Source organism: Ciconia boyciana, chromosome 14, assembly GCF_034638445.1.
Source record: "Ciconia boyciana chromosome 14, ASM3463844v1, whole genome shotgun sequence".
Classification (NCBI taxonomy): domain Eukaryota; kingdom Metazoa; phylum Chordata; class Aves; order Ciconiiformes; family Ciconiidae; genus Ciconia; species Ciconia boyciana.
The window spans coordinates 15,385,075-15,409,901 of record NC_132947.1 but is presented as its reverse complement, the minus strand read 5'-3'; the positions used below and the strand labels follow the sequence as shown (position 1 = coordinate 15,409,901).

At 52.7% G+C, this 24,827-nt stretch overlaps 1 protein-coding gene across 6 annotated transcripts; it reads right to left on the bottom strand.

Moving 5' to 3' along the window:
* Positions 1–1,044: 1,044 nt before the first annotated feature.
* On the bottom strand, positions 1,045–24,811 carry ZNF341 (zinc finger protein 341). 6 transcript variants are annotated; one of them, XM_072879473.1, is made up of 16 exons: positions 22,407–23,694; positions 22,074–22,186; positions 20,068–20,178; positions 18,761–18,948; positions 17,484–17,636; positions 16,551–16,790; positions 15,171–15,363; positions 13,868–13,952; positions 12,659–12,849; positions 11,494–11,687; positions 10,458–10,666; positions 8,984–9,080; positions 7,251–7,383; positions 6,691–6,802; positions 5,827–5,897; positions 1,045–4,602 (listed from the first exon to the last, which is right to left on the bottom strand). In XM_072879473.1, the coding sequence occupies exons 1-16, from the start codon at positions 22,505–22,507 to the stop codon at positions 4,088–4,090; spliced, it is 2,706 nt and encodes a 901-aa protein (XP_072735574.1). In that variant the 5' UTR covers positions 22,508–23,694; the 3' UTR covers positions 1,045–4,087. The 6 variants fall into 6 exon arrangements, with proteins under 6 accessions (XP_072735574.1, XP_072735575.1, XP_072735577.1 ...); XM_072879474.1 differs by having other exon boundaries at positions 22,364–23,693; XM_072879476.1 differs by having other exon boundaries at positions 22,644–23,693.
* Positions 24,812–24,827: the final 16 nt, after the last annotated feature.

The following is a 24,827-nucleotide window of genomic DNA, read 5'->3' as shown; positions in this document are numbered from 1 at the left end:
CTCCCCTTAGCACTCACAGTGCTGTTGTGAAAACAAGTTAATTAATAACAGACTTGGACAATAGTGTTTACCAGTGGAAATCACCCGAGAAAATTAATCATTTTGAGCAGGGTTGGACTAGTTAGTGCTCTGTAAAACAGGCTGGGGTATACACACCAAATGGCAGAGGAAAAATGAACCAAACAACTGCTTACCGGGCAAGAGAGCCTTTTCATGCCCTCAGTAAGTGGGAAAAGGCACTGCGCCGGCTAATATAATTAAAGACAGCCTCCTTATGTACAAGGTGGGAATTCAGCAACAAAGCTGTGTAATGGATCCTGCCTCGTTCTACCGTGTTAACATTGTAATGGCAGATACGGAAGAAAGACAAAAAGTACACAAGAAAAATCCACAGGGGCTTATAGAAAGGGTAGGAAAGCCCCCCAGCTGACGACATGGGAGGCTGGATGAGTACCAGGGGAGGCAGAGCTTTTACCTGCCCTTTTCTTACTCTCACATAGGCACCTGCTGTCAGGAGTGGAGGCTGAGCACCGCAGACCTTTGTTCTGATCCAGTATCGGCTCCAGTTCTCCCAGGGGATGGCTCTGGCCCTGGGGTACTCCAGGGAACTTCCAGAAAAGGCCAAGATGCTTCCGACAGTGGTTTTGTAAGGAAAACGATTGTACCCAGGACGCAGGATGGAACCAGTCCTCTGGAAAGGTGCTGGGACAAAAGCAGTGCCCTGAGCAGCTTAGATCCACCTCAGCCCGTGCTGCAGCTGAGCAGGAGGCAGGCCCCCACTAGAGGAACAGAAATGGGGTAAAATTCTGGGTAGAATTCTTCCCTTTTGGCCAGCAGGAAATAGAAGAATTTCTGAAGTTCGTGGCCTGCTGTGATGAGGCACCTTCCCTGCACAACTGGTCCCTGCGTACTGAATAGTACTGAGGATTGCACGTAACTCACGATGTCTCAGTGACAGCATTTAGTCTTCTAATTAAATTCTCTTTCCCATGACATTTCCTTCCATGGCAAAATTTAATCTGCAGGCAGTATGGCTACAGAGGAGAGGGGGGGGTTTGTTGTTGTTTTAAATAACGGCTTTTTTTTTTCCTTTCCACAGAAAGGGCAGTGAAGCTCCAGGAGCACCTACCTGGGGCTGCTGGGACCTGCTGTTGCTCCAGTGCAGCCAGCCCAGCTAGGAAGCACGGGACAGGGGCCACCACACTTGCAGGCAGTCGCCCATCCTTTCCTCTGCCAGTCCCCCTGGGGCTGCAGCATCCGTCAGACACGCGTAGGACTCACATCCACAGAGCTGCCAAAGGCAAAGGCTGCACAACCAGCCAGCCTGGCCTCTCTTCTGATCAGGGACCTCTGTTATGTTATCTTACACATAATCGCTCTGAGGTTTACTCTAAGAGGACAATCGTTATGCTCAAGATAAAACTTGATAAAACTTGTTTCGGTTCAACAGTACGACACATGCAAACACATATCAAGCAAACAGCACAGCATCTTTCAGCCCTCATGTCCCACAGTCACATACGAGGCTGTTCTGTGGCTCTGCTTCCACTCCTTGAATTACACTCAGCGTAGCCAGTGGAAACCAGCTTCCAGCGTCTCATTTAGACTGGCTGGCCTGTGCGCAGGGCTGGTGGAAAGCAGGGGCCAGAAAGGAAGGGCCGGGCCTCCAGATGGTGCCTCCGAGCTGAAGGAGTGCAGCACCCACATATCATCATCTCAAAATAGACCCGACTGCAGCGCCGCAGCAAGCACCAGAGACCACATAATGACACTGTATGGTGCGGGTACAGAGGGGAGGAAAATAGGAAAAGTATATTTAGCAAACTATTTCCTGATACTGTTCCCCTCCTGTGAGAGCTAAGTATTTAAAACAAACATTGTGGGCAAATAAACTCTGTCCTTCAAAGTAGACAAGACATTTCACAGAAGCACAGAAACTCCTAAGTAGGAAGGGCCGTCTGGACATCTCTGGCCCAGCCACCTCCTCCCAAGCACATCCACTCAGAGCAGGACGCTCTGTCGAATTTGGAGTATCAGCAGGTACTGAGATCTCACGGCCTCTCTGTGGCCTCCTTCCTTTGACCACCCCCTTGGCAGAAATTTCTTTTCTTTGTATTGAGTCAGAAGTTGCCATGTTCCAACATGTCCCTGTTGCCTCTCGTCCCATCCCTGGGGACCTCTGAAGAGTCTGGCTCCACCTTCTCCACCCCCACCTGTTAGGCAGCTGTAGGCAGCAGCAAGACCTCTCCTTAACCTCTTCTAAAGCCTGAACCCCCTTCTCCCAGCCTCCCCTTGTAAGCCCTGTGCTCCATTTCCTAACACCCACCAACAGCAGGAGGTACAGAAGCATCACAAAAAAGTAAAATGGACAAAAAGTGAGTTAAGAAAGTGAGTGAGCAAAGCGAACTGGCAGCGGGACCCATCCCGACAGGAACTGTGTGACAGTCTTCCAGGGGTGACAGTGTAACTCATCGTTAGATTGGGTGCAGTCTGGGAGCACATGCCGCCAGGAGATGCCACGATGGGCACGGCACCAGCACGCTGTCTCTGCAAGCTCTTATTTTTAAGATTTGAGCAAAATACACTGCAAGGAGACAGGAAAAGCACCTCGAGGTTAAGCGATGGGCTGGAGCTCAGGCAGGTTGCAGGCAGGCATCAGGGTCAGGCCGGTCAGACCAGTAACGCTGGGCTGACTGCCCCAGCTGCCAGAAACACCCACCGTTTCCCAGATGGCAAGGCAGGGGACTCCGCAGCCAGAGTTTCGGCACCCAGGACTGACTGAACCCATGCTCTGCTCTGCACCACCCCCAGATAAATAGGCTGGAAATGCAGCATTTTGCATCTACAACTTAGCAGCTCATCACACGAATTTACCATGGAAAGCTCAGCTTGGCTGGCCAACACATGGAGCAGGAAGAAAGCATGGGAGAGCAGAGCAACCTCCCGTACCAATATTGCACAATGGTGATTTTCAGTTCCTGGGTTTGGTGCTCCCGGGCACCGTTTGGGACTCCTACTTGGAAAATCAGAGAGGAGAAGCCAAGCAGACAAGAGAAATTGTCCCAGTCACACCAGACTTTCTTGCTACCTAACGACACCAACTCCCCACCTGCCAGTGACCCACTGAATCTACTAACTGGCTCACAGAACTGAGCTAAGGGAATGTGCGGCCCGGGAAGCAGCTGCCAGAGAAGTGCACAGAATTACCCCGCAGCACCTAGTCCAGAGCCGATGCTAGAAAACTGGCTCGTGGATGCATCACAGGTTTCCTGTGTGACCCTGGACAGGTCACTTCACCCAGGCTTTTGTCTCCCTTGCTGTACACAGAAGGTGTCACGTTTCACTGTCACAAGGATTGACTCACTGATGTTTAAGGCACTTGGAGATCCTTGGATATGGAGAAAAACCATGAAAAGAACAAACACTGTGGAGAGAACACCAACCAGCAAGAAGAGCCAACATACACGCATGCTCCCACCCACCGACTCCACACGGCACATGAGGTCCACGGTGTTTATAACACATGTAGTACAGACAAGGTGATCTTTCTACTGATAGAGACAGAGAGGAGAAAGATACCAGAGATAAGTCTAGCAGGGTATTTCTGAACAGTGTTCCCAAAGGATCTCAGGATGAACTTGCTTCCACTAGGAAGGATCAATTGTTTGCTCTCGGAAAGGCCACCCAAATACTGGGCAATACAGCTTTTAGGCCAGAAAAACCACAGATGGGGCAGGCTGTGATTTGCAAAGCCACCTGATTTCAGCAGCTCTGTTTGTTGCAAGTTTGCATGCTCCTTCTTCTTACCCTGATTCAGGGATCTTAGTCTTTCTTGCCCTAGGCTGACTAGTGATGCAGAGGGACAAGAAATAATGGAGCCATTCTCTTCAGTGCCTTGTAGCCGTTGGTGGCTTCCAAGCAGTCCTCTGCCCAAGGATGGGAAGAACAAGTGGAGATGAAAGCCATTCTCTCCCATATCCACCTACCTCCCCGCAAGAGCTTTGGTCTTTTTCACTGTGATAAATTTCAGCACCAAGTCTGACAGCCCCAGCAGCAGCCCTCAGCCACACAGTGGCTCTACCCATTATCACTCTGTCGTCTGGATGTAAACAGGGACAGCCAGCATGGTGCAGGGGCCGTCCGAGGCAGTCTGCAGTTCTGCCAGGGCCAAATTGGATGCGATGCTGTTGGGCTGCCCAGGAACGACAAGGTCCGAGTCAGCAGCTCCTGACCCACCGACCACGATGGACAGGACTGCATCTGACTCCTGGAACGGTTCTTTGTTAGGGCCACCTTCGGGGGGGCTTTCCCCAGCGGCACTGTCCTTCAGCTCTGCCAGACCCAGCTGGTTGGGGAGGGAAAGGCCCACCTTGCGCCCCCGCGCCACCCGCTTCTTCTGGGGCTTCCTGAGCTGCAGGTCTTTGTCCTTGGGTGAGCCCAGCCGGCACTTGTGGTCCTTCATGTACTTGTGGCGTGTGAAGCCTTTGCTGCAGGTGGGGCAGCGGTATTTGTAGTTACCGGTGTGCGAGCGCTGATGCTCTATCATGTGGGCTCGTCGGCTGAAGGACTTGTTACAGTACTGGCACTTGTGGATCTTCATCCCTGCACAAAGCATCGGAGGAGAGAGAGCTCAGTTAAGAGACCCTGCATCCTAATGCAGATCTTCAGGAAAATCTGCACCGCACCGAGGGAGTGCATGACAGCTCCATCTCCTCTTCCAAGGAGATGTTCCCTGATAAAACCTTGAAGCAGCCACCTCCTCACCCAGGAAGCCCTATTCTTTTTCAGCTTGCTAATTAAAACAAACCAAAAACCCCATGGCCTGAGGAGACATTGTGCCAGGCAAATTTGCAGTCAGAAAAGGGTGAGTGGCCACACTTGAATGTCTGTGTTTAGGAAGGGCTAAAACAATAGTTCCTGCCTCAAATAAGAGGATTAAAATATCACCAGAAAAAAAAGTCAGGTAATTGTGATGAAAACGCAAAACAGTCTTAAACTCTGATTTTTTTTCTAGTGTATTTGGTAAGTAAAAAAATTTTCACTTTTTTTTTTTCCTCCCAAGTATAGGAATGTACAGTCTGAAACAAACCATCCATTGCACTGTCAGCACAGTCCCATCTGATCGCACTCTGCAGGGCTTCGGACATGACAGGCACATAAAAAGACTTTCAGTTTTACTCCAAGAGACAAAAGTCAGAACGTTCCCTAGGGCACAGGAATAAATCATTTGTCTTTATTAGGAGTGGGAGCATCATTTTTGGAACACAGAGAGAAGGGAATCAAATCCCAAGAGATCTCCTTTTGAATGTAAGATGGTATTGGGGAGGAGTGGACAGAGCACTCTGGATATTCATTGGATAGCAAACACACCGAGTAATCCAGCTCTGCTTCCGAGTCTCGCCAGCAGGCCCTGCCTACAGATTTATATTGCCTTAGAAAACAGCCCAAAGCCTAGACACAGCTGTAAAATGCAAGCTCACTTAAACAGGCCTGCAGCAACAGAGATAAAAAAATCTAAAGCTAATAGATTATATTAAGAATCTAGGCCTATATCTGGGAAAAACTGTACCACACACGGTGGGTGGCAAATTCTCCCATAGAAAATGAGAGTAGCTGCGTTAGCTGAGTGGTGGGTGGAGGGACACCACAGGGAAAGCACCTGTAAGGAACATCCTGTGCTTCTGGGGGTATAAAGCAGAAGCACTTTCACAGTTTGCTATCTCATTTCTCAAGCTTACTCCTTCTGTAACATGCTCCTGCAGCACCACAGCGAATCCCAGCCACTTTGTTCCCAACCACTGGCAGCATGGGCAGAGCTGCACTTACCCGAATGGGACAGTATGTGAGCCTTCAGCTTGTCAGGCCTGTTGAACTCTTTATTGCAGCCCGTGTGGCTTCTGTAACAACAACAAATGCTGGTGAGCAGCATGAATCAACTGAGGATCCATGTATAAACAGACCCTGGAACACAAGGAGACCCACAACCCTTCCCCTTAGCAGCACCCAGATGGGTCCCTGGGTAGGAGCTCCACTATTTCAGCCCTTCTGGAGAGGGGCGAGAAATACACAGGCTGCTACAGGGACATGTGGCTTCTGCTAGTCTACACAGGGCCTGTGTCTCACTATGAATGCTTCTAAAAGCAGCAGGTTCAAGATCTCGCCTACAGACAGAAGTATTTTGGAAGGAGCTACAAGGTGGTTGGAGCAGGGAGAAGTCAGTCAGTCTTGGTTATCTCAGAAGGCCCATGGCTGTGCAATGGATTTGGGGATGCACCTTCTAAACCTGGGTTTCTTTGGCTTGTACATTAGCTCCTACGTTGCCAAGTGCTATTCGAGACATGGCAGTCAGGGAGAGCCCATCATTCAGGCAACCTTGTGCTTTGTGCTCAAATAATACTCCTTCTCTTCCCCAGTGCTCCCCAGGTGCAATCCCCCAAGCTTCCCATGAAGGCAGGCATTATTTTACAGGCTTGATGAACCGAGATGAAATTATGTGGCCTCACATGACAGGAACTGGGACTTCTGGGTTGCCAGTTCAACAGCAGACAGCATTCCTGCCTCCCTAAGAAGTAGTGGACTGGCAGATGCCACCCATGTACCCTAGGATACCTACAAGAGACACTCCTTTCTTCCCAAACACCATCCCAACCCCCTTAAGACATGCCGCCATGCTGGAGACACGCTACGTACGAGAAGGGACATTTATATTTCTTAAAAGGCTCATGGATCAGCATATGTCGCTTGAGTTTGTCTTTCCGATTGAAGGCCGCATCACACACTGAGCATTTAAAGGGCTTTTCACCTGGATAAAAAAGAGACCAAGAGTCAGGGAGAGTCCAGTCACACAGGGCTGCTCTAGTCACGTACAGGATTCACTCTGGCAGCAGTGCCACTCTCTGCTTCTCTATAAACTTCCCCAAGCTTCCCTACCTTGCCTGATGGGTAAATGGATGGATACAATCCACACCGCGCGCTGCTCCTGATCTCCAGGGACAGCTTCCTTAGCTTCTGCAACCGCAGGCAGTGGGGGAGGCCACCTCTGTGTCCCACTTCTAGCTGGTGCAGTACTGGGCATGAGGCTGAACCAAAACCATACATTTCCTGAACTTCCTGAACCCATGTTACTACAAATGACTTACACACTCAACTCTGTTACTCTGGTTATCAGGAAAATAGCCAGGGCATTACAGCGTGCAGCAAGGACTGTGATATGGAGATAGTAAGCACTGTGGTGGCAGGTGAGCCCATACCCGAGTGGATGTGGGCATGCAGCTTGAGGTAGTGCTCCCGGCGAAAGAACTTCTTGCAGATCTGGCACTTGAACTTGCTGCCACCACCATGCGTGGGGATGTGGCGGCGCAGGTACCTCTCGCAGGGGAACACCTGTTAGCACATAAAAACAAGGCTAAGAGCCAGCAGCACACAAGGAACATGACTGAGCCTGCATGGGCATGGGAGGTGTGGCCTGTATAGAAAGTGTAAGAAGCTCATGGTTACTGCTTTCTTGGAAAGAACGCACTGAGGAAACCTTTAGTTTGCATAAGGAAAATACAGATAGAGCTTTAAAAAAAAAAAACAAACCCAAAACAAAAACAAACACCACCTTCTTATCCTTAAGGAACACATAAGCTGAAACCTTGCTGCTAGGTTTGTAACACCATACTGCTGAGGACCAGCACCCCAGATGGATGCCCAGTCTCCCACCGGAACCAGCGGTAGGACAGGCTGGGCAAGGACTCCCAGCAGTTACTACCTTCCCACAGTGTTAACTTCAGTTTGTTCTTCCCGATCACCTGTTACCAAAGGCTCTCATTCACGGTCTTTATAAAGCCAGTAGGAATGGTTCCTTTGGCTAATAGGGATACTGGAAATACCCAAGCTAAGTGAATTCCTAATGAGGATGCTGCAAGCACACATCTGAGGGGAGCACAGGAGAGCCAGGAGTTCTGGTACTCAGGACTGTGCTCTCGCATCTCCAGAAAACAGCAATATGAGTAAGAATACAAACAGAAGTAAAAAATGCTGCTGCAGATAATGGGCTTTCCAACCCCTATGCCGCATGCTGAAAGTCCCACCCGGGCTCAGAAGGGCATCTGTCACCTGGCGGGGGAAGTGGAGAGAAAACAGGTAAAGAAAGATGAGTTACTAACCATGGCAGAGTGTTTCCCCTTCCTGAGCTACCTCAGTACAGAGTGGTCACTCCTTTGAGATTGTCCCTGCCCCCACTGCAGGATTTTCATTTCCTTTGCTATAAACAGAGGAGCAAGGGTCCAAATTTTAGTCTGGATTTCAAAAAATAATTTCTTAGAATTCAAATCCAAAAAAATTCTGTCCCTCAAACCCCCTCAGGGACTGTGCTGAAGTGAGTATTTCCAGCCAAAACCTACCCAGGCATCGTTCTAGTTCCAGTCACATCACTCAGACAGGCTTCTCTTTGCCAAGGACACAGAGCACTCATCAAAAAGAGAAGAACGAGGGGGAACCCAGAGACTTCTGTTGCAACAGGAGATGAGGACAGCAGTAGAGATGTACGAGCTCCCCCAGGACCTAGGGCTTTTCGTGCCCAACCTTCCAGCCATAGGTAGCCAGGCACAGTGGGTCAAAGGCACTGCCGCCACTCTAAGACTTCCCAAAACTAGCCTCGCTCCTCCTGGTACACTTGCTTTTAAGAAATAAGGACAGCAGCCCAGAGCGTGCAGTCCTGTGCTGTCGTGGGAACAAGGGAGCTCCCCTGACAAATTCTGTTCAGCAAATGGGAACCGGCAGAAAAGCCAGCAGTGCAGGGAGGAACATGCTCTGCGTGAGAGGCCAGAGAGCTGGAGGCCAGGGGTGCACTCACCTCTGTCTCTCTGAAAAGCACCTTGTGAGCCTGCCAGTCCGTACTGAGGTAGGAAGGGAGAGGAAAGGGAGCCGAGGGTTCCCGTCCCCCTCAGAGCCCTAGCGACATGTCCAGGACCGGCTCAGGCAGCCGTCACCCACCCACCTTCTGGCAGTGAGGGCAGGGAAAGTTGTGCGTTGCTGTCTGCAGATGGTGCTCCAGGGCTTCCGGGGTGGAGTACTTATTTACACACTTCACACATCTGAATGCGGAGAGAAAGGACAGAGCCTGTGAATGAGGCTGCCGCCAGCAAACCCCACACCGCAGGCAGACCCCAGGCAGGGCTGCCCAGCCCATTCACCAGCCACCTTCCAGGTTGATTTTTGGTAGGGTCAGTTTGGTACAGACAATAACAACAACACCCAGGTGCTCTGAAACCTCAGCAACCCACATGGCCAGATCACACTCACACTTAGCACCCTTCACAAGGGGGAGATGCTGGGAAACTGGGTGGAGAAGCCTTTAAATCGCTAGTGCTTTTCCACACAGACACCCATGGGAGCAGCCAGGGACCCGAGCACATATTCCACGTTGCTTCCTCATGGAGACAGCAGCTCCCAGTGAAGGAGCTGACAGTGGGGTCACAGCACAACAGCAGCATTACCCGTGGCTGGGGCAGCCACAAGGCAACATGCTCCCGTGTGGGGTCTCTGGCATCTAACAAACCTCACACCGCCACCTCTCCAAAACCACCTGGGCCCTCTCCACCTAACTCACCTGTTCTCACACATCCTGGCAGCATTTCTGCCGGAGACGTCTGCCAAAGCTGACTGATAATGGGCAATGGGGACATGCATCATCAACAATGAATGCAGAGGCACTCACAACATGTATCTGCTGTGAAACCCCTTTTCCTTAGATCAAACTAAAACCTCCTCAAATATAAGCAGGGCTCTGATCTCAAAGATCCCCACTAGCAAGCTGTAGGATGAAGCTCCACAGCACAAGGATAACTAGAAATTATGGTCTATGCAAGAAGGAGCAGATATTTATTCCATGAAGCTCCTAGGCGACTTCAGTATCCTCTGGGCTTCCTACTCTTCCTGTATGTCTCTACAGGCATTTCGAGAGCTCTTCGTGGACTCCTCACCCTTTCCCTCTACACTAGTAGAAAGGCTTTCCCAGGTAATAGATGCCTTCGCAGCAAAGGGATAGGAGAAATAAGTCTTTTTTTCGGGGCACAGCTTCTACAGCCTGCACTCCCTTTGCTGCAGGTGTTTAAAGAATCACAGAAAACAGGCTGGAAAGGACTTCCCTGGGTCTCTGATCCAGTCCAGTGCAGGTTCAGCTGTGCCAGTCTCACTCTCAACTGGTGATAAGAGGACTTGCAGTGATGGGATCTTCCCACCTAACTGATCCCAGCCTTTCACTGTCTTTCTGAAAGGTTCCTTGCATTCAAAGTGCCACGTCCTAGTAGCCTGGTGGAGGGGTCCCCCATTTGCCACTTGAGTGCCCAAGAGAACCGCAGCCACTGAACACGCAGCCCCCTTTTCCCTCTAATGTCCCCACCGCTCTCAGCCAAACACGCTCTGCACCCACTCACTCCTACAAGCCTTGTGAGCACCGATTGCTACTGTACTTGTACACGGCCACGTCCTTCTTGGGGCTGTGCTGGGGCAGCAGGCTGTGGGAGTACTGGTGGACGCCCAGCTCATACAGGGAGGGGAAGTCCTTGCTGCAGAGGTGGCAGCGATAACTCAGCTCCTCCTGGTGGCTCTTGATGTGCTCAAGGAAGGACTCCAGCTTCTGGAAGGTCTGAGCACAGGTCTTCACCACACACTTATACACCTGGGAGAAGAAGGGAGAGCGACTGGAGTGGCACACCATGGAAACAAGCAGGGAAAATCCTCTGCCAAGACAGAGTGGCCTTCCTTTTTGGAAATCATTGCTGCTGGGTCACTTACAGAAAGGGATCACTGCCCCTTGACCCACTGTGCTGGAAAACAGCTGAGCTGATGTTATGAACAAAGCAACACTGTGGTTACCAGAGCATCCCACCACACCCACAGCCATATTAGCGCTCAGTCAGGGCACAGCAGTGAAACCCTGCCCTGCACTGCAGCAGGACACAATGTGGTGGTAAAACATCCCCTTCCTCAGAGGAAGGGTCTTTGAAGAACAGTGCAGAGCAGCTCAGCATCAAAATGTCGCTGAGAGCTCCACGGGAAGACAACGGCAGAATCTGCTGGGAGTTGAACGTTCTGCAAACGCAGATTGTCAGGGCACCCCTGTAAGAAAGCAAGGTGGGAGAAAGGGGTGTTGGTGTAAGCGCTTGAAACCACTCGAGTGGGTGAGACCACAACACCCCAGCGGTGACTGTCCCACGACCTGAGAGCTGCCACCTACACTGAAAACTTTGGACTTTGCTTCTTTGCTTCTTCTCTAGCCACCCAAACCTGCTCGGCTGACTTCTCACTCAGCAGGGTGGAGGCAGCAGAGCTTGTCAAAGCCACCCAGACCACACAGCTGCTAGCCAGACATGCAGAGAGCCAAGCTGCATGCAAAGTGCTGGCAGCTTCAGAGAGTAAGAGGCTCAGGACAGACCCTGGAAGCTGGTGCACTATATGAAGCCCATCCCAATCTCACCACCAACCCAGGACACCCTCTGTCCCTACCTGCTCGTTCTTGTGCTGTGTCATGTGCGATTTGAGCTGGAAATAGGTGTTGAATTTGCTGGGGCAGAACTGGCACTGGTAAGAGCTATCAATCAAGACAACCTGCTTGGCTTCCAGTTTTCCCACCTCACTCTCGTCCAAGGGGCTCATGTCTTGGGGCGGTTGTGCAGGGTTCCTGGAGGGCTGAGTCAAACCTGGAGAAAGGGAGAGAGAAAGTCACAGCCTGCCATGAGACAGCTCTGAAAGCTGCTATGCAAGTGCCACGCTGCCAAGACACACCAGGCCTGGCTCTGGGGCCATGCTTTCCTTCCTTTCAAAGGCAGATTCTTTAGATCAGACAAATCTCACTCTCTAACAGGGTAGTTTTAAGTTTGTCTACAGATTATCAAGGGCTCTGACTACTCCATCTTCCTCTCCTTGACCCATTCTGTTTTTCCAGGGACCTAATTGTGCCCTGTGGAGCAGTCAGCAGGGCTGCCAGGAAACCAGAGCCAGATTTACTCTTATCTCTGGCAGGAGATGGGCGGCAAGATCCAGCCAGTAGCTCACAGTCCATGATGTCTGTATGGAGCAGCTCCAGTGGGGCCTTGTCCTAAACATGACATTGTCACAGTGTTCCCTCCCCTCCCACCAGGACTGAGGCCACCAGCTGAAAGAGTATCCAGACACAGTCTGCCAACAAGGAGCTCTTCTCTGCCTCAAGTATTTTCAGTTGGCCATCAGGGCCAGACAAAGCCCAGGCATGACTTGCACATTGCAAACAAGACGGAGCACTGGGCTATGCTAAACCACTGGCTTGTCTGGCCACTAGACCAGAACTGCCAAGTGTGGCTCATGCACTGCCAAAGCTGCACCTGCCAGGGAGGGAGAAGGGGAAAGACACCTCGCTCTGTTCCCATGCACATACTGGCACAGCGTCTGGAGCCACTATCTCCACCAGCATCTGAATCCACCATGGCTGGGGGTACCCAAGGATGCACCTGCCAGCAGAAATCTAGCAAATGTGACTCACTTCTCTAGCGTGTGCTGCTAAACCCCACGGGAGGAATGCAAACAGCACGCACAGCTCCTGTCTCCTCTCCCTCCCTGTGTGGAGGTGCAGGGACGTGCAGACTCCTCACATCACTGCTCTGCCCCTAGCACATGCCATCCCCAGGCAGCAAACCTGTGTTCTCCTCGTCCTCTGGCTGGTTGGGGTTCAAGGCCATGACCTGCACTGTGATGGAGTTGCGGGAGATGGTGCACCCCAGCCCTGGAGGCCACACTTTATGGGTTTGCATGTGCTTCTTCACGTTGGACTTCTGGGCAAAGGCTCGACCACACACGATGCACTGGAAGGGCTTCTCGCCTGTGTGACTGAAGGCAGAAGACACTGTATCAGCAGCGGGCAGAGAGAGAAGGCAGCTCCCAGGCATGGACTGTGGTGGGGTGGCTGCTGCAGGACTGCACTAAGCACTCTGGCAGATCAGCACCTGGACCAGCCAAACAACAGCTTTGAGACCTGATTAACTAGAGAAAATGGATTGTGAGAGGCCTAGGGAAACAAGCCTGGCACACAGACAAAACACTTGCAATCTGGGATGACAAGGAATCAAAGGAAGAAGTGGGACAGGAAAAGACCTCTGCAACATCAGGGCATTCACTGTCGGGGTTTCCGCACGGACCTTGGGGACCCCATCATTTTCTCAGGTGTACAACCCTTTTCTTCCCTGTCACCCCCTCTCTCCCCTGCACCCATGTCTCTACTAGCTTGCAGCCCCTTGATCTCCCTGAATTTGCTTTCCCCTGTCCACAGCAGAAAGGTCTTTCTACTCTGCCCTTCTGCTGCAGGAGAAAGAGCAGACTCTAACACATGGAGTACATCATGTGAAGAGTCCAGGCTGGGAAGGGGAGCAAAACCACCACTTGTTCCTTCTTATCTGTCCTGAGTCCGGCAGACTCCACTGGGGGAAACTCTGAAGATTTCAACTGCCTCCTGGCAGAGAAGAGCTCTCTTATAAGAGCTCCCTATATAGACACTGAGCTTGGCTAGGGAGGGAGAGAAGAGGAAAGGGCAGAGGCAAGCACTGGAGATGATGCTGCTCCAGTGATCAGGTGACAACAAGTTTGGCTTTCAAGGTCTCATCAGCGAGGAAAACAAGTCTCCAGTCCCAGCCCATAATCAGCAAGATTACATCCATGATGCAACCTTCAGCCCAGCCACTGGGGAGAAGATGTCCTGGAGCAAGGGGGATGAAGGGTCACCTCCCAGCGCAGCACAGATTCTAGGACATGACAAACGCAAGGTCTACTGGACTGCGCAGACTCCCTCAGTGGGGCTGTGTCCACCTCCACCCCAGCCACTCTGCTGTGTCTGGGCTAGCAGCACCGTTACCTTCTGATGTGCTGCTGCAGGTCGAAGTTCTTGGTAAAGGCCTTGTCACAGTAAGTGCATTTCAGCTTGGGGGACTTGGGTTTGCCTGAAATAGCAAGAGCACACACAGGAATGAGGTCATGTGGCACAGCCCTGTCCCCCCCTGTGCCACAGGGCCCTCACCCCAAGACATGTCTATTCAGGACCAAGAATAAAGGGCTTATGAAAGGAGAAGATCTGCCTGGCCAGACTGGGGAGAGGTTATGGGCACAAACATATATTTAACGTAGCCTGAGGTAACTCTAGAAGTACTGAGAAGAGTAGTAGTGGAAGGGGCAGGGCATCCCCTTCAGGCACTAACTGCTCCAGGGACCCTTCCAGCTGTGCTACAAAGCACCTACTTTAAAGGCATGTTGGGCACTGGGAAAAGACACGGGATTAGTGAGGGAAAGGGCCCCAGTTCTGTTGCTCTCCTTCGAACTCACCAAGGTCAGCCATTAGCCAGAGCACATGCATATTTCTCCCCTCCAGTCAGTCACATCATCTATCGACTGTGATGGGGTATAAACCAATGGAAAACAGCAGAACTGTGCGCTGCTCTAGGAAATTCTGGACTGAGAGCTGCAGCCTGCATGATCATTCACACCTCTGCAAATAACGTTAAACCCTAGCATCTGTATGGGTGTAACTCCAACCTTCCTGGGGAGGAAGGCTACGTGGCTTTCCTCCACCTCTCACCTGGGACCTCCCCTGTCACTCAGCTAGGTGTGCCTGCATCACACCAGCAACGGGCAGGCTCAGCCAGCGAGGATCTGACGCTCCTCCATCCTGTAATGGGGCATGCCCCTGTCCTGCCTCACCTGGGGACAGGCGTGTTTTCTTCATAGGCATCGAAACACACGGCAGGGGGCCCTTGAGAAGAGAGTCTTCAGGGCCAGGCCACATCTAGCCCACTGGCCTTGCAGCTGGGCAGTCTTCCTTGGGTTAAAACGGGCCAAGCTCTAACACCTTACTTTGCAGGATCTCCCCGTTTCAGGTGTGATCCAGTAAGCACGTAGTTGCAGAGATTCAGCACAAGCTTGCCCATGCAGTAGCACAGTGACAGTCTTTTCACGTGCACTCAGAGGTGACAGACAAGAAGCACATCCACACTTTCACCTGCTCTTGACAGCTTTGTGCAGGGCATCGTGTTCCTCCTCCAGAGCTGCATGCACAGCCAGTGCCACCCCACTACACCCAGAGAGCCCATGGCTTGACAGTCCACTACGGGATAAGCACGCTGGCCTACAGGTTAGTGCAGGGCAAACACTATAAGGACACTTACCTTCCTGCAGCCCGCTCTCGTTTTTGCAGCGCCGACTTTTGGCAGCAGAGGTGGAATCAAAACCAACCACATTGCCTCCTGCACTGGTCAAAGGTGTGGGAGTGCTGGTGCTCTTGGACTTGAACGCCTGCTTCCCAGGGCTGTACACAGGAGGAGAAGGGTACACAGGACTTTCCACACACTGGCTCGGTACCTGCAAGAGTGCAATTTATCAGAGGAAACAAGTTTGCTACACAGAGTCATACTGTGCCCTAACCTCCATCTTCAGCAACACTTGCCACATCTGGCTGAGTTTTCTGCCTCCTGCCAAACTGGATCGAATTTCCGGTTCACCAGTCCAACAACGTGTCTCTAACTAAAACATAACACCCTGCACAGTGTGAAACTCTCTCACTGAACATCACAAAGTATCCAGGAGTTACTACAGCAGGAACAGGACAGCAAACAAACACTACGAAGGAGCCATCTAATCCCTCATCAGTGTCTTATGCCTAGAAGACTTTCTCATCCCTCTGGAGCAGGTTACCAGAACGATCAGCACTGACCCTGTGGGTTCACACCACCCTTGAAGGCAGGGATCTCCAGGCCCTGCTGCCTGCCCTGGCAGGACTGCAGAAGGGAAGGAAAGCACAAGAAAACTCCAGGTGGCAAAGCACAGTTGTTTACGTCAGCACCAATATTAGAAAAGGACGCTTAGAGAAAAAGACAGAGGCATTAGTCTGGGGTGACATGGTTTGAGGGCATTTCTGTTGCCCACCCTGATAAATTAACACAGAGTGCTGAGTATCCAACATCCCCGTCCATTTCTGACCTCTTCCACTCACACTTCCAGGTCAGATGCCAGCTACAAAGATAAGGCCGACAAACCTGTTACACCCAGTAATTTCCGTTGTGAATGGCAATGGAACATGGAGGCTGTGAACAGCTGACCCACCAGTAAATCCACCCCTGCTTGTGCCTCTCTTTAGGAGAAGCTGCCTGGTCAAGCCTGCTTATTGATATTCAGATTAAATTTTTCTCTCCACTTAAGCCTGCAGCGCACAGGGTGCTGCTCTGCACCCCTCTGGGAGCTAAGCCCCCTCACCTCAGCTCCCTCTCACTCCCAACACCTGCAGGTATCCCTTAAGCACAGCAGACATTCAGGTCTCCTAGGCCCATGCCAGCCAAGCCCTCCGACCCTCTTAACCGTTCTTCTTGTCCTCAGAATCCCTGTCATCTTGCCGACATCCTTCTGTTCAGTACCTTCTCCCAGAGGAAATAATCATTGTCAAATAACCTAACACATCTTCCCAGACTCTACTTCCGCATTGCCAGTCCAGACGACTGCTGAGCAGCCTTGCTTGTTAGAAGAGGCCCAGGAGAACAGAGCCCTGGCCTTACCTCCATGGGCGGATAGGGCTGCATCCCCAGCGTCTGGATCTCCACTGCGCTGTTTGCTGCCATAGGAGCAGGTGCACTGTACACTTCGACCACCCCGCTGCCGCCGGCGCTGGGCTGCCCCGGAGCCCCCATGCTTGGGGGGGGAGGCGGTGGAGGCTGAGGAGGGGGTGGCGGTGGGGGAGGCGGAGGAGGGGGGGGCTGGGAGAGGTAGCCAGCCCCAGCGTGCATACTCAAGCTGCTCTAAAACCAAAACAGAGAGAGACAGACAGACAAGATGTTGAAAATGCAGCAGCGATGAGTTGGAAGGGCTGCTCCCTCACACACGTTCCCAATCCCAATTCAAAACAGCACCTGCAGGAACAGCGACGATGTCTTGACACAATGCAGCACTGTCCAACTGCCAGGTTGGACCAGACTGTGCTGGCTTGCAGAGGGTTGGCATGACCTGCCAGTAGACATTGCCTCCTCCAAAACCCAAGTGCTCAGGCCCCACTGCTTTTTTTGCTTTGTTTTTAAAGCTTTTAATCCTTCTGGTTACAAAGAACATTTTCACAGCGTGGAGAGTGTATACTGCCTGGCCGGCCCCAGGGAGAGCCCGAAACAACCATCCCAGGAGGAAAGGGATCCATGGAGCAAACTGGCAAAGGCTCTGGAAGCCAACCATTATACAGGGGCTCAAGAAAAAGCTGGAGAGACCACGTTACAAAGATTTGGACATCCAGCAACAAGGACACCAGGAGAGAGCAGGCCCTGGAGCTATCCTGTCATTTATTCATCACTCCTTCCTGAACCCGGCTGTCACGTTGGGAAGGTGCCCAGGATTCAGCATCGAAGCAAACTAGCTCTAGAGTCTGATCGACCAACAGGGCTCTCCTGCTGTGCAAAGCATGGCCCCACGCAGCGGGATTCCCCGGGCCCACACGTGCCCCTTACCTGTGCCGGGGACTGCACCGTTGGCATGGGCTGATCCAAGGATGTAAAAGCAGACATGGCCGACATCAGCACCTCATCGCTGACTAAGATGTTCCCCTGCACCAGGGTCTGGATCAAAGGTGATGGGGGAACGGTGATGTACGTAGAAATTTGCTGAAAGAAAATGATGCATTGTCGACCAGCAACAGGACAAAACAATAAACAAAAAATGATGACACTGCTTTTTACTGAACCTCAGAGTCTCTGCTTTCACAGCCTCTGGTGAGCCACAGTAATTATCTACAGCTTCCTGCTGAGTTCATGGTAGTTTCTAGCCATAACAATAAGGCAGCTCCAGAAACGTTCCTCAGAAAAGGAGGTAAAAAATATCACAGTGGCTCAGGAAAGTGGCCACTGGCTACAATTCAAATCAGGGGTTATTAAACAAGATCTGCAGGACAAACTGGTCGCAGACAAGTTCAGGCCTTTCCTGGGTGCTTCCCCCAGCTAGGGAAGGTGGAGAACTGAGGGAGGCTGCTCTGGCTGCAGAGGGTGAACGTCAGGTTCATGTCTTCGGACTGGAGTCAGATTATAGGAGGGGAGGCAGGCTGTCCCATTTGCTGGGTGGAAACAACTTGTATTTGCAGCCCTGGGCAGCACCATCCACTGGCACTAAGTTAACTTTAAAAAAACAGTTGGTTTGAAAGCACTTCGGAAACCATCACGACTGCAGGCACAGTACATGTCATGCACAAGGGATTGACTCCTGAGAAGTCTGTTGGGAAGGAGAGTTACTCCAGAGAGGATATTCCCTTAACGCTCATCACACCACATTATGTGGGCTTAGCTGCAGGAGACTGAGAAGAGGGATGTAGGAATAAGGCTGCCAGACATTGCCCTCCTCTTCTGCCCACGAGCCAGACCACGGCCCAGGGGACAGCGAGAGCCATTCCACCCTGAGCACCGCACAGTATGCACCCAGGCACGTGGCCAGCCTACCAGGCGGTGACATTGGGGCTCTCCAGTAGAACCGAAGTCTGGCTGTAGCACAGACACAATATGAAACCCCTCCTGTCTTGAAAAAAGAGCTATCAGACACTTGTGCTGAAGGACACCTCACTGCAGAGGGCCAGGCAGCTTTAACTGTGAGGTCAGAAGCCAAGAGGACCACAACTGAGCTTCCCAGAAAAGAGGTCAGTCATGAGGCACCACTGGATCTAAAAGCATGACCCAGAGGTTCCCCCCACTCACAAAACCACGGCGACAGAGCAGTAGAGCCTCTGCCCGCAGCATGGTACCTGCCGGCTGGCGCTTGGAGCCTGCTGCACCGATGTGATGGAGGGGGTGTACACACTGTTGGTGGCCAGCGAGACCGTGGAGAGCGAAGGGGCATTTCCTTGGCACTGCTCTCTCTTGTGGGTCATGAAGGCAGGCAGCGAGTTGAACTGCTTCTTACACTTCCCACAGAGGAACACATCTTCGTCATCTGCAATTAAGAGGACCAGGTCACTGCTGCAGGCTTTCTTCTGCATTCCCCAATGCTACACCTAACAACCACAGCCGTAGGAAAACAGACACCCTTTGGATCTTAGCACCTCAAGGACATCATCATCAGGAGAGATCAGCTGCAAAGGCCAAACTGGCCCTCCTCCTCAATCCCAAGCTCTCCCTTAAAGCCAACTGATGCGATTGAGCCCATCTCAGCCCTGCTCCCATACACGAAACCCACCATCTCCCTGTGACAAACTGAATCCCATTGTCTGTCTTCTCATCCCAAAGACATGAACAACCAACCCAGCCTTGCTCCTGTAGCACCCTCTGCTTTTAGTCAAAACAGCTTCTTCCAAAGCACCTGCGTTATGCCGGCTGAGGCAGATTTTATTACTCAGGTTGCACGCAGGAAGAGAAGTAACTTGGATCAGGGCACAGAGTCAATGGCAGCTTGTGTCCGAAAGCCAACCCCCCACCCCCAGACTGCTGATCTTTGGCAGCTCTGCCTTACGTTAGAAGCAGAAAGACAACCCAGTTACCATGTCCTAGACGAAATGTGCAGCGTTAGCAAACCACACAAGCACACACCATTTTGTACTCGATCCAGTCGGACTCACAAGGCTGTACCTCCTGTCCGATTCACAGCCTGAAGCAGAAGGTTTCTGGGGACACAGACTATAACTCCTCCAGAGGATAACTCGGTATCCACCCAGCGAGTGCTGGTCGAGCACCAGTTTCCGTATTCAATCACACAGATGAGATACTCAATGACTGGAGTAGTCGTACATCCCCAGAGGATAAGGAATGGCTCATTAAATAAAAAATGTAAACAGTAACAGGACTAGTGGCAGGGAGAGCGACTGCTCCCTCCTTTCGTGCCCCTATTGTAAATGCGTGGTCCAGTCTATTGCCATGACCAACTCACTTGGGCACTTGCCCCCTTCCTCCTGCTCTGCCTAGTCCTGCCGAGGGCTCACAACGCTTGTAGCAGCGCCCTACACCTACAGCCGTTCTGCCAACTGTTCTGACAGCCGCTGTAGGAGTATGCTGAGAGTGCGCTGTAGGAAGAGACCTGCAGTCCCTGCCCCTCTCTCTCAGTGCTACCAGGACTCACCCATTGACTGGATGGCGGTGGAGGAGTTGACATTTTGACCAGATGGATCTGTCACGCCTCCTTGACCATCCAGTAAGGACTGCACAGCCAGCACTGTCTGATTATCCATTCCTGAAAGGAGACACAAGCATGGATGGTAAATCGAGCACGGCCTGAACATGGAGCGCTCGGGCGCTGGGAGCTCGCTTACTAGTCGTGGAGGGAAGCCACTTGCTGGCTGCTGCTGTCTTCTCCCGCAGAGCCACTCTCACCTTCTCATCCCCCTCTACTCCACAGGATTAACTATCGTACTAAAGCAACACCCCCACCTGCCTCCACACACTCCCTCGATACAAAGAGAAGAAAGGGAAGAAGGGCAAGGAAAGCCTAATGAGGACTTGGTTTCAGGCATTTGCTGCAGAGAGGAAGGATGCTTACAAACAGTGGGTATGAAAAGAGCATTTGGGATATCACAGGTCAGACGGGGCAGCAGCCTGGGTGGATCTCTCTGGGGACCCAGTGTCATAAAGCACAGACAAGCCGCTGAGCTCGCTGAAGACAAAATCTTTGGTGTACAGCAACTCTGTTTCAGCAGCAGTGTTAGAAATGCCTCCCTGTGTTCAAGATCAGCATTCCCAGATCTGATCAGACACAGGGCTATGAACTGCAGGAGGATTTAGATACAGCTTTAAGAAGGAAATATTAAACATAGGGTCCTGGGAGAGCTGCTCTGGGGGGGACCTGCTCAGCCACCAGCTGCCACACCAGTCCTGGGACATGCAAGAGAGCTGGACTGTGGCTCCTTCCACTCCCAGCGCCGTGCTCCTCTGTGGGGACCTCTCACGCAAGAGCTGCCGGTTGCTCTCTCTCATTTCCATTTCCCTCAGGATTCCACAAGAGCACACACTCCCAGACAGATGTGTTGTCAGAATCGGTGCACTTTGTTTGGCACAAATATTTTTCACTACAGCTAAAACGTTCTAAAAATATTCCAGATAAATACAGGGGATGGGGACTGCTCATCTAGGGACACAACCTGGCCAGTAGCATGTGACCGGTGGATTAAGCCCAACACACTCTTTCTTTTTAGAAATCAGATGTAAAGACATGTAGAACAATCTGATTATGGAAAAAAATAGCAAAAAGGGGTGATTTTTATGCACCACTCCTCCCTACCATTCCTTTATGGCAAGGAACCCATGAATAAAATAAATGGCATGCCAGAGTTGTATGTTATACCTTGTGGATTAAGGGAGAAAAGAAAGGTGGGGGGTTCTTAGGTTGCTTTTCACTTTTCTTCAAGATCTTTGCAAAACAAAACTGTAAAGCTCTGAACTCAGAATTACGTGCCGCAGTAAAATCTATTGGTCTGATCATTTCCAAGCAGTGAGGTGAGGACAGTTCCTGATGAGAGCTCGCTCTGCAAACAGCAGCAGGAAGGATAGTGAAATGCTGTAACAGATCACAGCATAAAGGAACAGCACAGCAGAAGCAACCACCTCATCTTCCCATTGCAAGTTCCTCTTGTCATTTTAAAATTTCTCCTGGACAACTGGGACGTTATGTTCCCGATGGGAAGCACCCATATAATCCATGGCATTTTAAAGACACTCTAAATACTCGTTTCTCCTGTATCTCCAGTGTGAAGCAAGTAACACTAAGACTCTGTGAACACCTTTTTCATCAATCACCTTTCACCAAGAAGAGGTTGCAAATGCTGCACGTGCCCTTGGGAGAGAGGAGAGCACCGCTCTCCAGCTGCTGGGGAGCGGAGGGCACAAGCACCTACTGGAAAGCAGCAGATCACACTACTTCACACGCTACCATAAAATTGCCACCAAGCCTATGGGAACCCTTTCACATAAATCACATGGAGGCACAGCAAAGCTGCAGGTCCAGTTCTGCAAGCCTTTGCTCGCGCAGAGAGCTGCAACCAGCCCCGTAGGACAGCCCTGCCAGCAGAATGCCGCTGGAGCACTCCTGAGTGGATCTTCTCATATTGACTGAAGCCCTGCTTTAAAGTATACCTCCTCTTCTACAAATACCCTCCTGATCAACGGCAAAGGCAGCACTGCAGGCTCTTGTTGGCACATCTGATCCAGAGAGCGAAACGGAGCAGCCATTCTTCAGCAGAAGTAAGCTAGCAGGACACAAAAGAAAAAGGGGGATCAAAAATTCAGGTTTAGTATATTATGGGGATAATTAAGAACAGCTTGCATCAAGAATGCCACTCTTGACGTGCTGGGCACCAGACAACTGGGTTTCCTTCTGGCATGTAGCCAGATCTTCCAAGTGAAAAAGCCAGAGAGATGATTGCCTTGATCCCGCTAGCAGAAGGAAGCTGGAGGAGAAGCCAAGACCTGAAGACAGGCAACAACAATGCAGCAGCATTGTCAGTGTTGCATTCAGCCTTCTGCCAGAGAAAAGTGGCCCAGGACAACAGAAATATGTTGCTCTTCATTCATTTGGCAATTCACGCAAATGCCCACAGAATTCCTGCAGTTTCACAAGGTAAATGCAGAACGCCACACTTAACACAGAGGGAAATCACCAAGTTCAAGGTTTAGTAACCCATGAAGACAAGCAGGCAGAGTTACTTGGTTACACAGATGCCGTTCACAGCCATCCACGGACTCCAGGAGAAAGCTTTGGATCAATCTTGCACTGATTACAGCCAGCACCAGTCTGCAGGATGTTCTTCACAGTCATGAAACAAAAAAAAAAAGCCATCTCTTCTCTCCTGGTGGCAGCAGGCTTTCCCCAGAGCCTGACAAAAACAAGGCGATTTGGGGAAGCCAGGATAAAAGTACAAGACTACTGATTTGTGCTTGTTCTTTCCCTTTCGAATTTCTCTCAGTTTAGAGAGGGAAACAAGTCTCACCCAGGTGCTACTTTTCCCTCATGCCCTGACTTTCATGCATTGAGTCTTTTTTTCTGCTGACACAAGCACCAGGTGATGGGAGAAGATGCACCTCTGCCCCACAGCACCCGCTGAGGACACGGCTGCTCTCAGCACCACACACGAACTCCAAGTCACCACCTAATCGAATCAACAAAACAAAACAAACAAGCTCAGCTACTAAAAGCTGCCAATTATTGTGGGTTTAAAAAAAACCCCCATGCTTTTTTTCTTAATTGGCTAAAATGTTTGGCTCTACTGAATTCTGCGAGGAAACCCACACAATGAGGAGCTGATTGCGAAGAGGAAATAGGGAACCTGACGACACACAGAGTGCTGTCAAATGCACCAAGTAACCTGACAAAATAGAGAGAACATTTTTTCTTTGGTCTTCTTTCTGCCGCTGTGATCACAGGTGCTGTTTGCAAAGCACAGGGCAACGACCCCTATGGAAGGCCTTTCAGTTAGCAGTGTCCCCCCATGTAAAAGAAAATATGTGTGTAATCCAATTTCAGAAATAAATGCCTTGTGAAATAGTTTTTCTCCAAACGGGCTGACCCTGAGCTCAGTGTCAGACTGCCGCAGCTTAGCACGTCCAAGAGTCCCCCTCGGATGGCACCTGCCTGTCACACGCAGTGTCCCAACGCTACACTGAGCCCAACGCGAGCGCAACCCGTTCGCCCGCACGGCGGACAGGAGCCGGGCACTGCCCTGCCTGCGCCGGAAAGCACGGACCCCCCGCACTAACACACGCACGCAGGGGCCAGCACCCACCCGGGGCCCATCCCCGGGGCAGGCGGGGAGCGAGGCACATCGCTGGGGCCGGCAGCGTGAGCCCTGGGGTGCGGGGAGGATGGGGGAGCCCAGCACGCAGGGCACGAGGGTGCCCCGCTGCACGGTGGCGTCCCGGCTGCTGGGCACGAGGACGGGGAGCGAGGGGAGGGCGAGGGGCACACGAGTGACGGGGCTGCCCCGGGGACTGGCGATTCCGTTTACCGGGCACGGAGACGGGGGCGATGGGAGTGCCCCAAGGCGCAGGGCACAGGGGTAGGGAGGCGATGGGGAGCCCCGGGGTGGGGGGCACAGGGGCAGGGAGGCGATGGGGTGCCCCGGGGTGGGGGGCTCCGGGGCCCGGAGGCGACGGGGTGCCCCGGGGTGGGGGGCTCCGGGGCCCGGAGGCGATGGGGTGCCCCGGGGTGGGGGGCTCCGGGGCCCGGAGGCGACGGGGTGCCCCGGGGCGCCGGGCTAACGGGGGCTGCCCGGTGCACAGGGCACTGGGACGGGCGGCGCGGGGATGCCTCGACGCGCAGGGAGGGAGTGGCGGGGTGCCGCGGGGCACAGGGCCGGGGGGGCGGGAGGTGACAGGGGACGGCGAGGCGAGCCCCGGGCTGCCGGCGGGGGATGCCCGCCGCCGTGCCGCCCCGCCCCCGCCGCACGGGGCCGCTCGCGCCGCCCGCCTGCCCCGGGGCCGCGCCGGTGCGCGCCGCCGCCGTGGGGGGAGTGAAGGGGGAGCGGGGCGCGGCCCCGCGGTGCCGGGAGCCCCCCGCGCCGCGCCAGGCCTCGCGGGGCGGCCCCGCCGCGGCCCCTCGTCCCGCGCGGCGGCGGCGCGGTGCGGCGACGCCGGGCGGGGGGAGCGAGGAGAGGCGCATCCCCCGCTGTCGGCCCGGCGCAGCCCGGCTGGGCCCGGCGCGGCGGCCCCGTTACCTTCCAGCGCCTCGAAGATCGCCTGCGCCATCTTGGAGCCGGGGCGGCCGCGACCCGCCAGCCGGAGCGGGCACCGGGAGCAGCGCCGCCGCCCGCCGCCAGGGGGCGCCCGCCGCCCGCGACGGCGCCCGGAGGGGGCGGGGGGGCGGCCCGGGGGCTGGGCCGCTGCGCCGGGCAG